Source organism: Natrix helvetica, assembly GCF_964273705.1.
Source record: "Natrix helvetica genome assembly, chromosome: 4".
NCBI classification, from domain to species: domain Eukaryota; kingdom Metazoa; phylum Chordata; class Lepidosauria; order Squamata; family Natricidae; genus Natrix; species Natrix helvetica.
The window spans coordinates 42,266,607-42,288,947 of NC_138550.1; the positions used below are offsets into that span (position 1 = coordinate 42,266,607).

Genomic DNA, 22,341 nt, shown 5'->3' on the forward strand with positions numbered 1-22,341 from the left:
AAACTGCTATTACGAAGTAAATTAAATAGGGAGAGGGAGGATACTTCTTCATACCTTTCCAGATATTTCAATTCCAATTTCATCAAGAACTTGGTTAACAATATCCTGGCTTTCTTGTTCTTCATCAGAATCATTGAAGATATCATCTAGGGTATCGTTGACTTGAAAGAGAAGGCAAAGCCAAGACTTAGCATAGTAACTAGAGAACCTCATCGTAACTTCTCACTCTTGTCACATAATTTTTAAAACTAATATTGGGAATATACTAACTGTTTCAGCTATTCCCATTTCACCCTCTTGAATGGGCGGGGAAAATTTTCCTTTCAATGTGCTGCATAAATCTTTCCCAGAATGTTGTCATTCTTTTCCAGGATGTTTATGAGTATAGCAACTTCAATCAAAACTGGTTTAAAATCCATGAAATCAATTATATCAAAAGCCTAAAGTAGAACTAAGAAAAAGGTTTAGCATAATATGAAAAAAACAGCTTACTCATTTCTTCTGTCATTTCCATTTTCATATTTTCTTTCTGGAAATTCTGCATAGTTTGCAGTGTCTTCTGTGGATCCATCTTTTTATTGACAGCCAGCATTGTCTACCAGAATAGAGAGAAGGTCATTTCATATTCAAACATACTGTAGTCTAATATTATATAGGGATCACACCACTATTGCAATTGTATATGTTTAAAAGAAGAAAATTCATATCTTGTTTGTAATCCAAGTTTCATCATCATAAAGAGTTGTTAGAAGTAAGTTATCTGCAAACCAGATTTCAATAATATCTATTTCTAATTTTGATTTGGCTTGGTCTAACAGTAAATTAGAACTACAGATTCACAATTTGGAGTAGGCTACTTAGAGCCATAAAGTTCAATATTTACTCAGTAGACAAATTCAGATTAAAATAACAACTAACAAATGTCCATTTAAGCCTCTTACTCAGCAAAGGAGAACCTGCTTTCTCCTTAAGGAATTGACCTTACTGCTCTTATTGGCAGGAGGTTTTCCGAGCATCCATCTGGAATCTGCTGTCCTGAATTGAGGACTATCATTCCATATCCTCCTAATAGGATGTTTGAGAACAGGTCATGGCCTTTTTCCTTGTGACATCATCACTTCAGGCATATGAGAATGTTAGCATATTCTCATACACTTATCATTTTTCATGGCAAAACAATACATTTCCTTCCTTTTCATTTTTTTAAAACATGATTTTGTTTCCCAGACTTTGAACATCTGTATTGGCCTGATCAAGTTTGTCATTTTTAAAGTACTTGGCACAGTAATCAGGGTGCTCTAATCAATGCTACAGCCTAATATTACCTGACCACAAATGCTGGATTCATCAACCATTATTTGTGTATTCTTTCTGGAGCAGAGAATTTCACTTTGATTGCAAACATTGTATTTAATTTTAATTATCGTTATTAAAATGAGCCAGCTTCACACAATAGTTGATGGTAGGCTTATTTCAAGTATATGTAAGACTAAACATTGTTTGTTCAGGAGCTGGGAAATGGCAGGTTTAAGGATGGTTTATGTAATCCCAGCCCAGAGTTAACAATTTTACATTAACAGATATATTGTGGCGTAAGTGAAACCTTTACATAATATTTTTAATATAATATAAAGGTCTTACAAAATAATGGGACAGCAAAAAGTCAGAAAAGTTTCAGATTTCTTTAATTGGTTGCCAGCTGAAAAAAATGTCTTAAAGTTATTAGGCAATTGTTTTCTGTGCCACTTACCATATTTTTCGCTCCATAAAACACATACTTCCACATTCTCAAAAGTGGGTGGAAATGTCTGTGCGTCTTATGAAACGAATATGGGCAACAGTGGCGAATGGCGGCAGTGATCCCCGCCGCCTGGAACAGCTGATCGGCGGTATTCTGGTGAGGCCAATCAACCGTTGATCAGCTGCCGCCCCGTGGAAGCAACAGACACAGAAGAGGCAGGATGTGTGCTGCAAGGACAATAGCCAGATAAATATCGCATGGACGCTGGGAGGCATAGGCAGATTTTTTGTCTTGTTGTCTTCCTCTAAACCTGGGTGCGTCTTATGGTCAGGAGCGTCTTATGGAGCGAAAAATACGGTAATTCTAATTGACCAAAATGCTCTAGATCTAGTTTTCAACTGCTGTGCCATGGCACATTTATGTGGCATGAAAGGTCAGTTGGCATACTGCATCAGCAAGCCAAAATAATTGACAGGAAGCTATGTGCTGTTGTGTAGCTGAACAACCAGAGTCCCACTTCCATTACATCACAGTGGTAAATTGCTTCCATTTATCTTTCTAGGTCCCAGCAACCTGTGATGTCACAGGACCTCTGGTCCTTACTATTACAAATGTGCTCTGAGATGAAAAAGATTAAAAAGCACTGCAGGAAATTTTCAGACAGGGGTTTTTCCTAACTACATGACTCCCAGTACTTGGGTTAGTTAGGACAAATTGCCTACCTTTGCTGTTGTTGACACTGCTCCTGCCATCTTCATCTGGGAATTCATCAGTTTTGTCTGAGTTGACATAGATGTAACTTTTGAACTAACAGCATAGGTTCGAGTTTTCTGTTTTCTCAACTGCACAAGCTGTTTTGCTAGAACCCTACAGGCTTCCTTGTTTCCTGTTTTAGCCATTTTCTTTATTTCCAATTCCTATTTATTGAAAACAAAGCTGATTTTAAACTTTATTTGCATTTGTATTATATTATCATTATAATTATTATAATAAATAGACACACATAACTACCGTATTTCCCCGAAAATAAGACAGGGTGTTATTTTCTTTTGAACCCCAAAATATTGCCTTGGCCTTATTATCGTGGGGGAAGGGCCTATTGTTTTGGGGTTGCAGGGCGGCTACTCTCTTACGAGGGGGCTCCCAAAGATCCTGGCACAGCCTCAGGGGCGAACGGCTATGTTACGCTGTCACAGCAACACAACACAGCAGCCATGAGGTGACCATGCTCATGAGTAGCTGCCCAGCAACCCCCCCTCCCCAGCTGGGCAGAGCACCACTCACCAACCTAGTGGTATCCCAAAGGCGCAAAGCCGTGGGAGCCAAGGGGGAACAGGAGCTTGTGTGGCTTGGTGCCTTTGGGATACCGCTGGGTCAGTGAGCTCTGCTCGGCTGGAAAGGAGGGATTGCGAGAGCACCTGTTCCGTCCTCTGCTAACACGCTTCCCAGCCTCACTCCGACCTGGGCCATCTCTCCCTCCAGGGCCAAGGCACCGCAACTGCCATCCCAGCACTGAGGATGGCTTCTTCCAAACCCTGGAAGTCTGCGGCCGAGTCTTCTGGCAGCCAGGGCAGATAGTCTTCCGGCAGCTGGCCCACAACCATAGAGTAGATTACGCTCCTAGAGCACTGCCCCGGCTTCCGGAACACTTGGCAGCAGACATCCAGGGTTTGGAAGCCACAGAAGAAGCCATCCTCACTTCTGGGATGGCAGTGGCGGTGGCACCCTGGCCCTGCAGGGAGAGCTGGCCAAGGTTGTGGTGAGGCTGGGAGGCGCAGGAGTAGGGGGTGGAACAAGTGCTCATGCAATCCCCTTCTCCAGCCAGGCAGAACGCCACTCATCGACTTAGTGGTATCCCAAAAGTACCAAGCCATGCGAGCTCCTCCCCCCTGCTCCCATGGCTTGCTGCCTTTGGGATACCACTAGGTTGGTGAGTAGCACTCTGCCTGGCCGGAGGGAAGTGTTGTCCAAGGAGTTTCTTTTTGGGAGTGGCCGATACTTTTGCCCACCCCAAAAATCTGGCATTGCCTTATTTTCAGGATATGTCATATATTTGGGGAAACACAGTAATAATTGATTAATTGTACTTGAAAACTTTAGAATAGAAAAATATCATTTTACAAATTGGTCTCTTACTCTGAAAAATGAACATTTTTTTGATACGCTTACCAGTTGCTTTTCTTGTCTCTCCAAAGCTAGTCGATCTCTTCCTATAGCCCTCTGTGTACCTCTTAATTCCTTATTTTGTTCTTTAATTATATCTAAAACCAAAACATTTACAGTTAAGCCATAGACATTAAAAACATGAATAAGACATTGACTTTCTGACAGTGAGAAAGTATTCTTAGCTTGGTTGCTGTTCTTACTAATTATAGAATGTCAATTATTTTTCTTATATTTCCAGAAAAAAAGAGACCAACTTCTTATCCAAGTTCTGGTCCTATTTGCTATGGCATGAAATTCACCACAAATATAAATCTGCCCATTTGTTCTACATTTTTTAAAATCTTAATTTGCTGCAATTTAATGATCACCAATCTTCTAAAGATTCAAATATTCCTGTACTCTTTCTGATACATTGACAGAAAACTCAGTTGTGTGTAGTTATCATTATGAAAACTTCATCTGATGAACTGCTATTTTTCCTCCTGCCTCCCAGATAAATAGGAGAAGTAACCCAAACAGTTTCCATATGGTAGATACATGGTAATTCATCTTGCCCAATATTCATATTTATTAATGGCAGCAAATAATAACATTATTGGTAACATGGGATGGAACAGAGAAAAAAGGGAAAGCAAAAAAAATACAGCATTCAATTTTTCAAAACTCCAGGACACGTCAACCAACATCCCCCGCCACCCCCCCCCCAATTGGTACTGAGTAACATAAACTACCTTAAAGACTAAACAACTGCTGAAATAGCACTGCTGTGACTAGTTTGTGAAATAGCATTAGGGCCAGATGGAATTGTGAGGCGGGGAAGTATTCAATAGAATGAGGGTCACCATTAAAAAAAGCTATTGACTGTTCTATGCCTCATGTACTGTATTTTTCAGAGTATAAGACCCACTGGAGTATAAGATGCACCAAGGTTTTGAAGAGCAAATTTAAAAATAGTATGTAGGTAGATAGAGGGATAGAGAGGAAGAGAAAGAAAGATAAATACAGTAGATAGGTAGGGAGAGTGTGTAGGTAGGTAGGTAGAGGGATAGAGAGAGAGAAAGAGATAGAGAGACATACAGTAGATAGGCAGGGAGAGAGAGAGTAGGTAGGTAGGTAGAGGGATAGAGAGACACAGAGAGAAACACATTAGGTAGGTAGGGAGAGAGAGAGTAGGTAGGTAGGTAGATGTTTCCAGGTATTTATCCATGTGCTGTAGAAGGAAATCTCTGACAAATCTTAAGATTTTGTTCCTGCTGGCACAGCACTTGATCAATTAATTCTCATTAGTTAAAGAGCTTTCCAAAAGGAAAAAAAGTTTTTGCACTCTGCAAATCTCCGTAAAACGCCCTGCTTTTCATGAAAACGGGCCCGTTTTTTTTCAAATAAAAGGCATTAATAACCTTGGGGGAGCTTGCAGGATGTTCCTGGGGGGGGGGGGATGTCAAAAAAGAGCAAAAAACCGGCCCATTTTTCACAAAAACGGGCCTGTTTTCGTCAAAAATATTGCGTGTATAGCCTTATGGAGGCTTATAGACTGCTTCTGGGGGCTGGTGGGGCAAAAAATGACCAATTTTTCACTCATTTCTGCCTTCCCCAGCCTCCAGGAGCTTTCTGAAAGCCTTCATAAGGCTATGCACGGCCATTTTGGTGAAGGGGCGGGGCTTCGGGAGGCAAAAAATGCTGTATTCGATGTATAAGACGCACCCAGATTTTCAGCCTCTTTTTTGAGGAAAAAGGTGCGTCTTATACTCCCAAAAATATGGTACTTTATGAATTGCTATATGGATTCTTTTCGTGGCCAGATTGGATGGATAGATTTGACTTGGCATAGCATTACTGTTATATCTAGCATTGTACCACAAAGGACTTTAAAAATAATGACCCGTGCTCTAACTGCATTCCAGAAGCCTACTGGCAACCAATGTAACCAATGTTAAAACAGATTTTAACTGGGAAGGTTACCCTCAGGTGATCTGGCTGTCAGATTTTGTAGCAGCTGCAGCTTCTAGTTGCCTCCAATAACAGCCCTCCAATTGCAGTATTCCAACTGACTGCTGAGCAAGGTATGAGTATTGCCAAAAAACATGTTCTAATGTTGTAGCATAAAAAACCCACAAAACTTAGATTTTGATGAAAGAATTAAAACTGAACATTCAATTTATTGCCAATAATTTTCAGTACATTCAACTGAATAAAAAAGCCAATTAATTAAAAGAAAACCTTTTTCTAATATAGTAAAGTTGTGTGTGTAGTGTAGTGTAGTGTAGTGTAGTGTAGCGTAGTATATCGGTTTAGGCTTGAAGTTGTGGACAGCAACTAGCATGCATGTCCTATTTTTATGTCTTTAGATTCAAAATTTATAAGAATGTTTTACAAGATAAAATTTAAATTGGTAGAACTAATTTTCATACAACAAACCTTAATCAGAACCAGACATCTGACCATAAAACAGGCAAGCACAACTTCTCTTGCATTAAGATCGGTGAAATTTAAAAATATATCTTTGGCATACGCTCATATAAGTATAGACATTCTTTAAAACAAAGTGAACATTAAAAATAATTTTAAAATTATATACATATCATTTTATATTCAAATCAAGGAGGAGGATTCCACTAAATCTATCTACCCCAGGATACTTTTAAAAAACGATATATTGAATTGAATTGAATACTTTATTTGGCTTAGTGTTATTAGACACTAATTTGTCTCCAATGCAGAAGCTCTCATAAGTGTAAAATAACAGAACAATGATAATACCAATAAGGGAAAATAAGATAATAATAATAAGGATAAGTAATAATACTATAGCTATTATCACAGGGAGAAATACACAAGACAGCAGAGCTGAGAATTAGGTGTTCAGCAAAGTGATGGCCCTAGGGAAAAAGTGCCTAGTTGTTTTGGCTTGCACCCTGTGGGAGGAGTTGACAGTTTATGTCCAGGATGTAGAGGGCCAGCAAATATCTCCCAGCCCTCCTTATGTATAATGCAATTCAATAAACTATTCTTTTGTTGTGGAAGTACAACTTAATTACATATACAAATAGTAATGCTAATGAAATATTACTGTGTTTCCCCGAAAATACGACAGGGTCTAATATTTTTTTGACCCATGAAATATGGCCTTGGCCTTATTAGAAGGTGAGGGCTTATTGTTTTGGGGTTGCCGGGCGGCTGCTCCCGAGGAGCCGGGCACAGCCTCAGGGGAGAAGCAGCCATGAGGTGACCATGCTCATGAGCAGCCACGCGGCAAACCCCCTCTCTCGCTGGGCATAGCACCATTCACTGACCTAGGGAGTATGCCTAAGGCGCCAAGGTATGTGGTGCTGTGGCCGCCCCCCAGCTCCAGCGGCTTAGCACATTCGGGATATTCCCTAGGTCAGTGCATGGAGCTCTGCCCATCTGGAAAGGAGGGTTGCACGAGCGCCTGCTCTGCCTCCTTTACTTTACTTACTTTTACTTTTATTTAGATTTCTAGACCGCCCCCTCTCCCGAAAGGGACTCGGGGCGGTGTACAGTCAAATTAAAACACAAATACATAGGAATAAATATAAATACACAAATCCTTAAATTAGATGAGGAGGTTAAAAGACTGTATCTTAAAGTAAAGCTATTAAAACCATATTAAAAATAACCCCTAAAAATATCCCAAAAAGTTAAAATTAACCCAACTAAAAATATCTGGCAGGAGGTGAGATAAAACTATGGATGGGCCAAGCCGGCTAGTCGAAACAGGTGAGTCTTTAGTTTTTGACGGAAGGAGCGGAAGTCGGTGGTGGTTCTAATGTCGGGAGGGAGGTCATTCCAGAGGGTTGGGCCCATCACAGAGAAGGTTCTACTCTTAGGCGCCGCCCGTTGGCATTGCTTGGTGGACGGCACCAGGAGTCCCTCCCTGTGAGAGCGAATTGGTCGCAGGGATGTGTGCGGCAGGATGCGATCCCGCAAGTAGCTAGGTCCTGTGCCATGGAGCGCTTTAAAGATGGTAATCAACACCTTGAAACGCACCCGAAAAACCACAGGCAGCCAGTGCAGCTCGCGCAGGAGAGGTGTTATGTGGGAGTACCTAGTACTCCCCATGATGGCCCGCGCGGCCGCATTCTGGACTAGCTGTAGTCTTTGGGCGCGTCCCAAGGGGAGCCCCATGTAGAGGGCATTGCAGTAGTCCAGATGAGACGTCACCAGCGCATGAGTGACCGTGCGTAGGGCATCCCGATCCAGTAAGGGGCGCAATTGGCGCACCAGGCGAACCTGGTGGAACGCCCCCCTTGCCACGGCTGCCACATGGTCATCCATCGACAGCCGGGCATCTAGGAGGATGCCCAAATTGCGCGCCCGTTCCACAGGGGGCAATTGCTCGCCCCCTATGGCCAGTGATGGTGTCAACTGGCTGAACCGAGGTGCCGGTAGCCACAGCCACTCAGTCTTGGAGGGGTTGAGCTTGAGTCTGTTGTCCCCCATCCAGACCCTGACGGCTTCCAAACACCGGGACATCATTTCGACAGCCTCGTTGGGGTGGTTTGGGGTGGAAATGTACAGCTGAGTATCATCAGCGTACAGATGATACTCCACCCCAAAACCGCGGATGATCTCCCCCAGCGGCTTCACATATGCGTTGAACAGAAGGGGCGAGAGGACCGACCCCTGTGGCACCCAAGTGAGTGGCCTCAGGGTCGACCTCTGCCCCCCTGCCAACACACATTGCGTCCGATCGGAGAGGTAGGAGCCGAACCACCGCAAAGCGGTGGCTCCAACTCCCATCCCCTCCAGCCGGCGCAATAGGATACCATGGTCGATGGTATCAAAAGCTGCTGACAGATCTAATAGGACCAGGATAGAGGAACAACCCCTATCTCTGGCCCTCCAGAGATCGTCCACCAACGCGACCAAGGCCGTCTCCGTGCTGTGCCCGGGTCGGAAGCCGGACTGGCGTGGGTCTAGATATTCGGATTCCTCAAGGTGTCGCGGAAACTGCTGTGCCACCACATTCTCTACAACCTTCGCTAAAAAGGGAAGGTTGGAGACTGGACAATAATTAGCTAGCTCCAACGGGTCGAGGGAAGGCCTCTTGAGTAAGGGCCTCACCACCGCCTCTTTCAAGTCGGCAGGTAAGGACCCCTCACCCAACGAGGCGTTCACCAGGCCCAGGAGCCAGCCTCGTGTCACTTCCCAGGATGCCAGTACCAGCCAGGAAGGACACGGGTCCATTAAACATGTGGTGGGTCGCAGTCGTCCACACAACCTGTCCAAATCCTCGGGGGCAACAGAATCAAACTCCTTCCAGAATGGTCTCACAAGATTCACTGTTGACGGCTCTCCTGGACCACTGAGGGGGGCCCATCCGCTCCGGATCTGAGCGACTTTGTCCTGCAGATATTCCCCAAACTCCTCTGCTCTGCCCTACAAGGGGGCTTCCCGCGTCCTCTGTGATAAGAGGGAGCGGGTTACCCGAAACAGGGTGGCAGGGTGGTTATCGGAGGACGCAATAAGAGCGGCACAATGTCTACGTTTGGCCGCTCTTAATGCCACAAGGTAGGTCCTTGAATATTGAATTTGAATTGAATTTGAATTTATTAGCGCTTATAGACCGCCCCCTCTCCCGAAAGGGACTCGGGGCGGTGTACAGTCCATGTCAAAGAACAAAATTAAAACAATTAAAATTACTAAATGGACAATATATATATACAAATATAAAATAGATGGATGGATAAGAGGAGGATAAAAGGTGTACAGGACTGTATTGCTAATAAATAATTAAAATAAACAGCCATTAAAATCCCAATACCCAATAAAATTAAGTCTACAGAATAATCCCTTTAAAAACCAGTAAAAATGTACATGCCAGGAGATAGGCGTTGAAATTATGCCAGGCCAGCCAGTCGAAACAGGTGAGTCTTTAATTTCTGCCGGAAGGAGCGGAAGTCGGTGGTGGTTCTAATGTCGGGGGGGAGGTCATTCCAGAAGGCCCTACTCCTTGGCGTCGCCCGCTGGCATTGCCTAGCGGACGGCACCAGGAGAAGCCCCTCCCTGTGAGAGCGAATTGGCCGCAGGGATGTATGTGGGAGGATGCGATCCCGCAGATAACTGGGCCCTATGCCATGGAGCGCTTTAAAGATGGTGGTCAAAACCTTGAAACGCACCCGAAAGACCACAGGCAGCCAGTGCAGCTCGCGCAGGAGCGGTGTCACATGGGAATAGGCTCTTACCTGTGTTCGATCAGATTCGGAGCGTGAGGACCTCCACCTGCTCTCTAGGCGTCTCCTCTGGCGCTTCATCACCCTCAGGTCCTCGGTAAACCAAGGAGCCCGGGTGAGTCGTCGCCGCAGGAGGCCACAAAGGCGCAACCCGGTCCAAGGCCCCAGCGGCCGCCCTATTCCAGGCGGCCACTAGGTCCTCCGACCGAGAGCGGGTCAGGGCTACAGGGAATGGCCCAAGCTCCGTCTGGAACCTGTCCGGTTCCATCAGGCGCTTGGGGCGGTACCAACTTGGACAGTCTGGTTCCGCCTCCTCACGGTGGGGGGTAGCGCCAGGGAAGTCCAGCCGGAGAGATGAGTGATCTGACCATGACAGGGGAGTGATAACTAGATCCCCTATTCCCAGATCACTCGTCCACTGCTCAGATACAAAAACAAGGTCCAAAGTGTGGCCACCTTCGTGTGTGGGGCCCTGAATTAATTGGGTCAGGTCCATGGCTGTCATGGAAGCCATGAACTCCCGAGCTACCTCGGATGCTTCCCCCGTCGACGGCAAGTTTAAATCCCCCATAACCACAACTTTGGGAATCTCAACTGCCGTTTCTGAGATCAGCTCGAGGAGCTCGGGCAGGGCTGCTGATGCATAGCGAGGAGCCAATATACAATCAGCAGACCCCCACTGCCTCCCTGGGCCCCATTTCACACCAAGGGACTCACACCCGGGTATCTGAGGTACAGTGAACTCCCTCGGCTCTAAGCATTCCCGTATAACTACCGCCACCCCACCACCGTTACCCAGGGCCCGGGGCTGATGGAATGCACGGAAACCTGGTGGGCACATTTCCACGAGGGGTAAACCACCCTCGTGGCCAATCAGGTCTCCGTTATCCCTGCAAGGTCCAGCTCCCCCTCTGAGATCAACTCATTAATGAGGGGGGCCTTGTTGGTCACGGACCTTGCATTGCAAAGCATCAGCCTCAGGCCCTGGCTCTGTAGTTCCTGACCACCTAGACTGCGGGGGTTGGTATAGACGACCGGGCGTATCCAACAGCCACGGTCTCCCAACCGACCTTGAGATCTTCTCCTGTCCTCGCATCCTCCCCTCCCCGCGACCGTTGTAATAAAGCAACCCTCTGTCAAAGTATCCTTTACCCTCCCCCCCTCTACCACACTCACTTCCCTCCTGGACTCACCTGTTTGCCTGGCACTGGGCCCCCTCCTAGCCTGATTAACCCACCCTCCCACCCTGGGACCCACCCTGGAACCCCCTAAAAAAGATAAAAAACATTTGGTTAAAAATTCCCTTAGCTTCCATTTCCTCCACCTCTCGGGGTTCACAAACCCGTCATCAAGGCGGGCCCCTGCAAGAGCCAAGGGCCATGCCTGCGAGAGAGGGGACTCCCGCAGGCGGAGCAAGTCTGACCTCAGATAAATAATGTTAAAAACACGGTGGAGTCAAGGTGCCGTAGATGGTAAGTGGTCAGTCAATAGGTCAGGGTCTCGGCAGAAGGTAAAAGGCATTGTCCTGATTATACTTGGGTAAAGGGGGGGCGGAAAATGATCGAATGTCCAAGTAGTGGGGAGATGGCAAAGGGTGGGTGGCAGTCCTAGATGATCCTGGGTGGGTGGGAGTTCATAGATGGTAATCAGGAGTAATCTGGGGTCCTTCTTGGGTGGTAATCTGGAGTCCTCGTTGGGTGGGGGCAGGTGTTCTTGGTCCAGCCACTGCTCCAGCCTAACCGTGGCCCTAATACAGGGCTTCCGGCGGCCTCCGATGTTCTAGGCCCCCCCCCAGCCTCTATCACACGTTTTCCTGCTCTCCCATGGCTCTCTCACAGCTCTCACCCAAAATCCGGTGTTCCTGGCTCTCAGTCAGCGTCCTAGTGATCCTGGCATCTATAACAATTCTCTCAACGTCTCCTGCTGGCGCCGGCGGGCCTGAGGGCACAGGAGCCGCCGGGAGATGTCAAAACCGCAACGAGGCCCCCTGGCAGCGGCGTCGCTCCTCTCCCTCTTCTTGCCGCCGCCGTCGCCCCCATCTGCGTCGCCATTGCCAGCCTCTCTTGCCAGCCTCTCTTGCCAGCCTCTCTCTTTCTGCGTCATCGCAGCCTCTCTCCCTCTACGCACCACCGCCGCCAACGCCATTACCGGCCTCTCTCCGCATTGTTTCCTGCTCCACACTCTGCCTTTCCTCCGGCCTTTCCACCGGCCTCCCGACCACCCTGGCGGACCAAAATAGGTCCAAACCAAGCCAGGGTGGTCGTGCTGCCTGACTCTCGGCCCTCAGATGGAACGAGGACCGGCTGCAGCCCCTTCCTCCATCGGGAGCTCCTCGGCATTCCCGGAGCTCAAGAGGCGACCGCCATCACCCAGCTCACATGCCTCTCAGCCTCACCATGCCCTGGGCCAGCTGTCCTTGCAATCGCTGCCAAGCTCCGAGCAAACTTCTTCTCCGGCTTCCAAACTCCGGAACTCAGCTTCCAATTCTGCCAGCAGCGGCCACTCTAGGAGTATTATCTATGGTTATAGGCAGGCTGCTGGACAGTCTTCAGCAGCCTGCCCATAACCATAGAGCACACTCCTAGAGCGGCAACTCCCCCCTCCAGCCAGGCAGAACGCCACTCCCCAATCTAGCGGTATCCCAAAGGTGCAAAGCAACATGAATGCCTTTTTTCTGTTCCCCCAGCTTGGCACCTTCGGGATACCGCTAGGTCGGTGAGCGGTGTTCTGCCTGGCCGGAGGGGGTTGTCCAGGGGGCTTATTTTTTGGGGAGGGGGCTTATATTTTTGCCCACCCGAAAAATGTGGCAGGACTTTAGTTTCAGGACATGTTGGATTTTCGGGGAAACACGGTAGCTACTATCTACATTTGTCTTAATTGGCTAATAACTGTAAACAAGTATTTTTTTCACTAGAATAAGCAGACTATGTCGCAATAGATTAAAAAAATATTTAGATAAGAATAATATTTCAGCAACAGTAAGACTAACTTCAGAATTTTATATATATATACAGCCCATCTTCCTTTCCATAAGATTGGGGGAAGGATATTCTCAATTTTTACAGTTTTTATATATTGTAAATGAGGGAACAACATATAGACATCCATCTCTCTGCATCTGGCATCTTAAAAAAAGAGCAAATGTAAAACATTTCATAATTTTGTTGTTGTAGCATGCCTGTTGGCTATATTATAACCATTTCAGGAACCAGCTTTTAGGAAAGGTTATCTCTTAAAGCTGCATTCTCCAAACTAGTACCGTTCAGAGGTGCTGAACTGCAGTCTTGAAAATGCATACCTACTGCGGCTGCTAACTAAGATTTCAGTGACAAAATACTTTCCAATCTCCAGGTCCCATCTTAGTTTAATGATTTTGTGCCTACCCCTGGCTGTTCTGTGAAATCCTGGGTGGTTGAAACTACAACTCCTAAATTTGATCTCTTCTCTTGCTGAACCGCTCTGCAAAATCAATGCAATAGGTGGTGTAGGTAGGCTAACAAAGGCTGTATAAGTAACACATTATTTTTTCCCAATTCTTTTTTGCTGGAGTGTATAAAAACTGTTTTGTTTTTTAAAATCCACTCAAACATAACGAAATGCTGGAAAGAAATATTGTACAAGGGCTTAGAATTCTGTCAGTCAGAAGGCTAAATCTTTAAAACTAAATCGGAATAGCACCAAATTTAATGACAAAAGAAAAATCAAATTAATAAAAAAAAACTCCCAACGCAGTTCAAATGGAGAGGACAATAGACAGTGGCTTCCAAATGTTGCTAACTGCTTTGTTCTTAAGCAACCTACCTCTATTCTTAAATTTACCTCTATGTGACTTGTAAGAAAATCTGATATTAAGGGATTGGAAGTCATTTTCTATTTTTTTTTACAATTGATTATTGGAAATAAATTACGTGAAGGGGACTGGAGCTGTTAATCTATCTCTTCATCAGCATAATAATATCATTATGGATAATTTTGAGAAATCAATCATTGACAAGATTATTGTCAGGAAATGGAATGACAGAAGAGATAACTAGAATATCACTGGATAAAGTGTGAACTTGACTACATGTATTTCATCAGTGGACAATGACTCAGATGCGTCATTTAGAAGGATCCATTTCCTTTTTGAGGTATTGGCAACATCTGGCAACAGGCTGCTGTGAGGGCAACCTGGAGCAACATTTTGCTAATAGAATTACTTAAATTTGCTCAAATTTTGACTGCAGAGGTGCAGAAACCAATGGAAATAATGTTTCCAATACTATTTGGAATTAATTTTATCCTATGCATTGAATGGAAGTAGGTGGGATGCTGGGGGAATGTCAGTGTTACCATTTTGGAACTCTGCTATACTCTGCCTAGATCATTAGAAAAATGAGAGATCGGGTAATAGAGTGAGTCATGAGGTTTGTTGACGTTGTTAGGGAAATTAGTAATACCATATGATTTGTAAGTTATAGTGGTATTTTGTACTCTTGAACAGGTAATTCCTACACCCAGCTATGTAAATTAACTGTCATACAGTTTTCAGTTCTGGGTAAGATTGTTGAAAAGATGGTGATCTTCACATATAAAGCACCCTAAAGTAAATGGATCATTTTTAGGTTCAGGCTTGGGCATGAGTAGAAATAGCACTGGTCATACTGGTGGCTTGAAGCTAGTTCCCAATATAGTAAATGCAACCCTTCTGATGCTCATAGGTGTCCCAGCAGCATCTAGTACTAGCCTATGGGCTACCTGAAGGCTTAGGCTCAACCCAGGCAAGATAGGATGGTTATTGATTCTAAAACCTACCGACTCTGGGGTGATAATTTTAACCACCTTGAAAGAAATGGGACATTGGTTCTTATCTGATATGCCCCTTCTCTGAGCAGGTGGAGAAAGCAGTCATGCATGGGTTAACTCAGTCAGTAACCAATAGAACTGAGTCTACCGAAGTGATGGTAGACTTTTCGCGCCCAAACAAGATGGCCAGTGAGGCTACAGAGCCTATGGTCCAGCGCCACAAGGTAGCCGAAGCCGTGAAGTGTGCGTGGGCATCGGAGGCCCTGCGGCAAGGCTGCGGAGCCAAGGGCAAAGCTGCGATGGTCTAGCGGTAGCGGGAGCGTGGAGGAACGGTGGCAAGGTGCGGTGGCAACGGTGGTGCTTCCTAGTGGTGGCGGCTTTTCATGGCTTTTGGAGGCTCCCTGCAGCGTACGACAGCTTCTGGCAGCGGTTAGCGGTGTTGGCGGCAAGGGAGAGCCAGGGGAAGGCAGCAGAGGCAGCAGAACTGAGCGGAGCCTCCAACGGCTATTGCAAAACAGCGTTGCTAGCCAGGGAGCCTCAGAAGCCCCTAGGCAAGTTCGGAGGCAAAAGCCTCAAAAAAGCCCTAGCAATGTCTCTCCAGCAGCCCAGGGGCTATTGGGAGTCCTGCCTCCAAAGGTCCAGTAGAAGCTTATTCTTTGTCTTTCCAATTTAAACGAAATTTTGTTGTTTGAGTAAAAGCTAATTAAATCCGATTAGAATCGTCAATTATTAAAGACTAGTTGAGGAGAAAACGATTAGCACAGCCAATTCCAATCAAACTGAGTCTAAATAAGCGGGAGCATGTTCCTCAGAGGCAATGACATCACTTTGGTAGACTCAGTTCTATTGGTTACTGACTGAGTTAACCCATGCATGACCGCTGTCTCCACCAACTTTGGAGAAAGGGTTGCAACCTGAAGCTCCTCTAGAACCCATGGCTCATAATGGAAAAGTAGATGGAGTCTGTGACCAAAAGAATTTTCACTGGCAATGGCTTGAACTGTCACCTGGAATACTTCAATTTGTATTACACGGCCTGACATTGTAGACCACACAGAAATTTTAACTGGTGCAAAATTTAACATTGCTGCTAGAAAAACTCCATTGCTTAATTATTTTGTTTTGGAGTGCAATGAAAGTTGTTCTTATTATTATTCTTGTTGTTATTCTTGTAATTAATTATTATTTTTATTTATATTATTATTGTTGTTGTTGTTATTGTTGATGATGTTGTCCTACCGTGTTTCCTCGAAAATACGACCTGTCCTGAAACAAATGCCTTGCCACATTTTTTGCATGGGCAAAAATATAAGTTCACCCCGAAAATAAGCCCCCTGGACAATCCCCCCTGAGGTCAGGCGGAGCACCACTCACCGACCTAGCGGTATCCCGAAGGCACCAAGCCACGGGAGCTAGAGGGAAAGGCGCTCACGTTGCTACTGGAAGACTCTCTATCCGGAAGACTCTCTGTCCGGCAGCCGGCCCACATCCATAGAGTGCACTCCTAGAGTGGCCGCTGCTGGAAGACTTGGCAGCTGAGTTTTGGAGTTTGGAAGCCGGAGAAGCTTGCTCAGAGTGCCGCGGCGGTGCCCTGCAGGGAGAGCTGGGCCAGGGCATGGTGAGGCTGGGAGGCATGCTTGCTGGGGGCAGAACAGGCGCTCACGCAACCCCCCTTTTCTAGCCGGGCAGAGCTCTGAACACTGACCTAGGGGATATCCCTAATGTGCCAAGCCGCAGGAGCTGGGGGTGGGCAGAGCGCTACGTGGCTTGGCGCCTTAGGGATACCCCCTAGGTCAGTGAATGGTGCTTTGCCCGGCTGGAGAGGGGGTTTGCCAGGCGGCTGCTCGTGAGCCTGGTCACCTCATGGTTGCTTCGCTCCTAAGGATGTGCCCGGCTCTTCGGGAGCCCGCTCGCAAGGGAGCAGCTGCCCGGCAAGCCCAAAACAATAAGCCCTCCCCTTATAATAAACCCAAGGCCATATTTCATGGGGCAAAAGAAAATAAGGCCCTGTCTTATTTTCGGGAAAACATGGTATATGGCTTGAGCCAGGATATTCAATCCCAAGAGAGATTGTGAAAAAACTGAAGAAGAGGTACACTATATTGCCAAAAGTATTCGCTCACCTGCCTTTACTCGCATATGAACTTACTGTAAGTGACATCCCATTCCTAATCCATAGGGTTCAATATGACGTCGGTCCACCCTTTGCAGCTATAACAGCTTCAACTTTTCTGGAAAGGCTGTCCACAAGGTTTAGGAGTGTGTTAATGGGAATTTTTGACCATTCTTCCAGAAGCGCATTTGTGAGGTCACACACTGATGTTGGATGAGTTTACATGGCCTACCAATTCGTCGCTGAGTTGCTGTCGTTCCCAAACATTTCCACATTCTTATAATAAAGCTGAGAGTTGACTGTGGAATATTTAGGAGCAAGGAAATTTCACGACTGGATTTGTTGCACAGGTGGCATCCTATCACAGTTCCACGCTGGAATTCACTGAGCTCCTGAGAGAGACCCATTCTTTCACAAACAGTGTAAAAACAGTTTACATGCCTAGGTACTTGATTTTATACACCTGTAGCCATGGAAGTGATTGGAACACCTGATTCTGATTATTTGGATGGGTGAGCTAATACTTTTGGCAATATAGTGTATTTTTCTCAGAATAGGCAACTCAGTCCAACTACTAAGATGGGAAAAAACACTCAAAAACTTCTGCCTTAATTAACTCGCTATAATTGAGATTGGCCATTCCTCCTGTAGTTTTCAAGATTTTGTATTTACTCCTACAGTTCTCTATTTAGGTAAATAAAGATAACTGAAACAGTGACTCAGTCAGTCACAGATTGTCTTTTAGTTCAATGGAATCTATGTCATTATTGCTTCTTTGGTTATTGCCAATTACTTGGGACTTGGTAGTGTATTTTCCCCACTAACCAATATGAATAGGAAACACCTGAAGTTTCCTTTCTTAACAGAATGTATAATGGTGACGGAGAGACACAAAGGTGGATCTATGGTCTATCCCCATTCTTATGGCATTCTGTGGAGTAATGAAAATCTGAGCTTTGATGATTAAAATGTATTATAAGAGTTCCATGGTTTTCATTATAATAAGCTTTATTCTGTGCTTGATTTTGTACTTTGCTTAGAACTTCTAAAGTGAGACAGCTGATAAATATTAAAAATAAATAAAAATACTTAGGTTTTTATATAACCAATATAAATCCATGTGGAATGCGCCAATATATTAACTACATACTAAACATAGAAATACAACCTACTTCCTATTTTTAGTTTGCAAATTAATGAATTACATGGATTAATTTATGATGCTATTATAGTATACTATGTAAATAACTGCAATTACTTCTAAACAGATCGTTTTCTGAAATTAATTATTAATCTAATATTTATGACCAATTTTGTTAGGATATGTTCATTTAGAGATGCTATTGGAAACACATTCCACTGTGAATTATAGGTGGTATTTTATTAACTATAAACATAGAGGAGGTAACAATAGTGACAATGATTTATTTTTAAACAAAGGTGTTTTTTTTTAAAGAAAAACCCTAGTGTTATCACTTGTTACACTTTGGCTGAAAACACAAACTGTATCTTCTTTGACTAAAAGAAAATCAAGCAACAGTCTGGGGGATTAAAAGCAGAGGTTCAGCTTCTAAAGAAAATGAAGTTTTTAAATTATACAGCTGCCAGTCAATGATTACATTTATCTATTTCTTTGTAAAAAAATAGTTTGTGGGGGTTTCTTTTTATCCCTAAGGCCATTTCAAAGTAACACACAATAAATCCAAAATAATTCATTTGCAGCTGTTCAGGAGACAGACAATTTCTTCCCCTTCTACAGAGAAACGGCCAGTCTATTTCTATTAAAAATCCCATTTCTTTTGAAAATGAAATATTTCCAAAGTTAGTTTCATCTTGGTTTCACAATCTAAGGAAAAGGATAATCAATAATGATAGGAAGTGCCCCTGTTTCCACCAAGCTAGATTGTAAAAAATGAACAAAGTATGAATTGTAGTCACAGACTTATTTTAAATCTTATATTAATCCTCTTTGAAATATGTTTTTCCACACCAGTAACATTTCTAAAATAGTACAAAATAAAATTATTTCAATAATAATGTGTAAATAGATATTTCTAGCTTGCAATGATTGGGATATAGTTTTAGGAGTGATGGCATCCATCTTTCTCTCCAAGAAATTTATTTTCCAAGACACAGTAACTTAATTTATTCAATTTAGCATGGTCGCCTAACCCTGAAGATTCTGGATCTTACAAAATCCATAAAAAGAAGTATAAGAGTTAAAACAATTAAAAGACACATAAACAGGTGGCCTGTCATAAAACAATTATAACAAACAGGTAAGAGTTTTAAAAGCAACATATTACAGAATGAAAACAAACATGCCCACATAATATCAATCACCTGAAAATCTGCAATTGAGTTTAATTTACATTAGTCAAGATTAAACAAGTATTACCATGTTAACTTTTGTTTGTACAAATTATAAAATCAATTTTAAACTCCTACTGAAAGCTGACTAGGTTTAGGTTAGGAAATGATACTGATGGTTGGATCTTAAATGAGATTTTAGGGGAAGCCTTGCATTCATTAGAACAAAAATAGCCTGTTTTTGACATGATCTTAAATCTGACACAATTTTTTTTTAAATTCTATTAAAAGAGAGAAACATCAAATCAAAATTTTACTGTATTTTTCGGAGTATAAAATGCTACGGAGTATAAGATGAACCTTAGTTTTTGGGGAGGAAATAAGAAAAAAAATATCTGCGTCTGCCTACCAGCATCCATCGGTATTCATCTGGCTAGCGTCCTTAACAAACAGCCTAGTCAGCTTCAGCACATTAGCCTGATTCAGCATGAGCATATGATTGGCGGGTGGATCGGCCTCCCAGAATACCCCCAATCAGCTGTTCTCAGAGGTGAACTTTAGCAATAGGTTTGCTGGTTGTGAGAGCATGCAGAAGTTCCAGGTTGCCATTTTGGCCTCTGTTCCTTGCGTTTTCAGCTTCCAAATATTCCGTTTGAGACCCTATCAAGGCTGGGGGAGTACCAAAGCATATCGCCACCTAAAAACGTGATGTGCAGAGACAAAAAAAGTGGCAATCGGCGGCAATATTTTCTGGTGATACTTGCAGCCTTGAACGGGTCTGAAATGGAGCGTTCAGAGGCTGAAAACGCAAGGTACAGAGGCCAAAAACGCAAGCCACGGAGGGGGCAATGGTTTGTGGCAATCCCTGCAGGCTGGAACAGGTCTAAAATGTGATGTGCGGAGGCCGAAGGGTGGAGCCAGCGGGTGGGCTGCATTTGGTGTATAAGATGCACCCAAATGTTCAGCCTCTTTTAGGGAGGGGGAAGTGTGTCTTATACTCTGAAAAATATGGTACAGTAATAAAGAAACCATTATAAACAATTCAGAGTGGTCAGACAAAATTAATTAGAAACATATACCATATGCCAAACATATACATACACCACATATATATTGTTCTTTTACCTAATCTGAGGCAATGAAGAAAAAGAAGGCCTCTCTTGGTCCTATTGGATCTCTCAGCAGCTTTTGATACCAAGACTATGAGGAACAGGAGTTGGAGGCACTATTTCTCAGAGGATGAGGTAAGAAAGTGAGAGGTTAGGCTCTTGCTTCTCCCTGCCCCACCAGGGATGGCACAATAAATGGTATTACTTCCTCTATTCTTCAACTAGTGGGAAGTTCAGGGAATAGTATGATCAGAATACTTCAGTTGGCTATCCAGTATGACAGTGATGGCGAACCTATGGCACGCGTGCCACAGGTGGCACGCGGAGCCATTTGTCAGGGCACGCGAGGCGCTGCCTTGTCAGCTGGCCAGTGCGCTGGCCAGCTGACTCACCCTTTTTTAAAGCCATTTTTCGCCCTCCCCAGGCTCCAGAGGCTTTATAGGAGCCTGGGCAGGGCGAAAAGAGCCTCCCCTGTCCCCCCTGGAGGCCTTCCGGAGGCTTCATGAGCTTCCGTGAAGCCTCCGGAGCTAAAAACCCGGCCCTACGGGCAAACCGGAAGTTCGGGAACGGACTTCCGGTTTGCTCTAAGGATCGTTTTGAGCTCTCTGAAGGCTTCAGGGACCGTCCGGAGGCTTCCCTGAAGCCTTCGGAACGCTTAAAATGACCCTTCGAACAAACCGGAAGTGACTTCCGGTTTGCTTGGAGGGTCGTTTTGAGCACTCCGAAGGCATCTGGGAGGCCTCTGGACGGTCCCTGAAGCCTTCGGAGCGCTCAAAACGACCCTCCGAGCAAACCGGAAGTCACTTCCGGTTTGCTTGGAGGGTCGTTTTGACTGCTCCGAAGGCTTCAGGGAAGCCTCCTGAAGGTCTCCGAAGCTTCCGGAGGGCATCTGGGGGGGGGGCGGGGGAGGCTGTTTTCGCCCTTCCCAAGCTCCTATAAAGCCTCTGGAGCCTGAGGAGGGCAAAAAAGCATGTAAAAATAGGGGGGGAGCACCTGCAGTGCGCGCATGCGCACTGGGGGATCGCCATTGCATTATGGGTGCAGCACACCCGCACACGACCCCCCTGCGCTCCCCCCACTTATGGCACGCGAGCCAAAAAAGGTTCGCCATCGCTGCAGTATGATATCCAACAGGATGCATATCAGTAGTGAGAAAAATAAGGTCCTGAACTCATTCAGAAAAAAACACATGCACATGCACAAGATATGTAGAACCTGGCTCACCAATGCCTGGGAGAGGATCTAGGTGCCTTGATGGACTACCACTTAAGCATGAGTCAGCAGTGTGCTGCAGCTGCTAAAAAGTCAATACAGTTCTAGACTGCATCAACAGAAGGATAGTATTAAGATCACTGGAAGTGATAGTACTGCTCTATACTGCACTAGTGAAACCACATCTGGGCATTGCACCCAGTTCTGGTCATCCTGATGGAAAAAAATGCTGAGGTCCTGGAAAGACAGCAGAGAAGAACACTGAAGACAGTAAGAGGTCCATAGGTTAAATGATATGATAAACAATTAAGAGAACTAGGTATGTTTAGCGTAACAAAGAGAAAGTTAGGGGAGATATGATAGAGGACTTCCAATACTTGAAGGACTATCATGGGCAAGAGAGGGTCAATTTATTCTCAAGAGCATCTGAGGGAAGGACAAGAAGCAATGTGTAAAAACTAGTCAGAGGGATATCAAAACTAAGGAGGAATTTCTTGACAGAGAGAACAAATAATCAGTGGATCAGCTTTCCTCCCAGAATTGTGGGTGCTCCATCACTGGAGATTTTCAATAATAGACTGGACAACCATTTGACCAGGATGTTATAAGGTCGGCTGCCTTGAGAAGAGAGTTGCACTATAAGACCTCTGAAGTCCCTTCCAGTCCTATGAGTCTATGTTCTGTTCTACGTACATTCTAAAATTAGTCTTA

The 22,341-nt window shown here is 44.7% G+C and overlaps 1 protein-coding gene across 1 annotated transcript in view; it reads right to left on the minus strand.

Moving 5' to 3' along the window:
* Positions 1 to 22,341, minus strand: part of CHMP2B (charged multivesicular body protein 2B) — a 29,089-nt gene that overhangs the window by 3,147 nt on the left and 3,601 nt on the right. The window contains exons 2-5 of the mRNA XM_081951141.1: positions 3,911 to 4,002; positions 2,464 to 2,658; positions 493 to 595; positions 55 to 161 (exon numbers count right to left, since the gene is read on the minus strand). Coding sequence (XP_081807267.1) covers positions 55 to 161; positions 493 to 595; positions 2,464 to 2,658; positions 3,911 to 4,002 — 497 coding nt within the window. The remainder of the gene's footprint in view (positions 1 to 54; positions 162 to 492; positions 596 to 2,463; positions 2,659 to 3,910; positions 4,003 to 22,341) is intronic.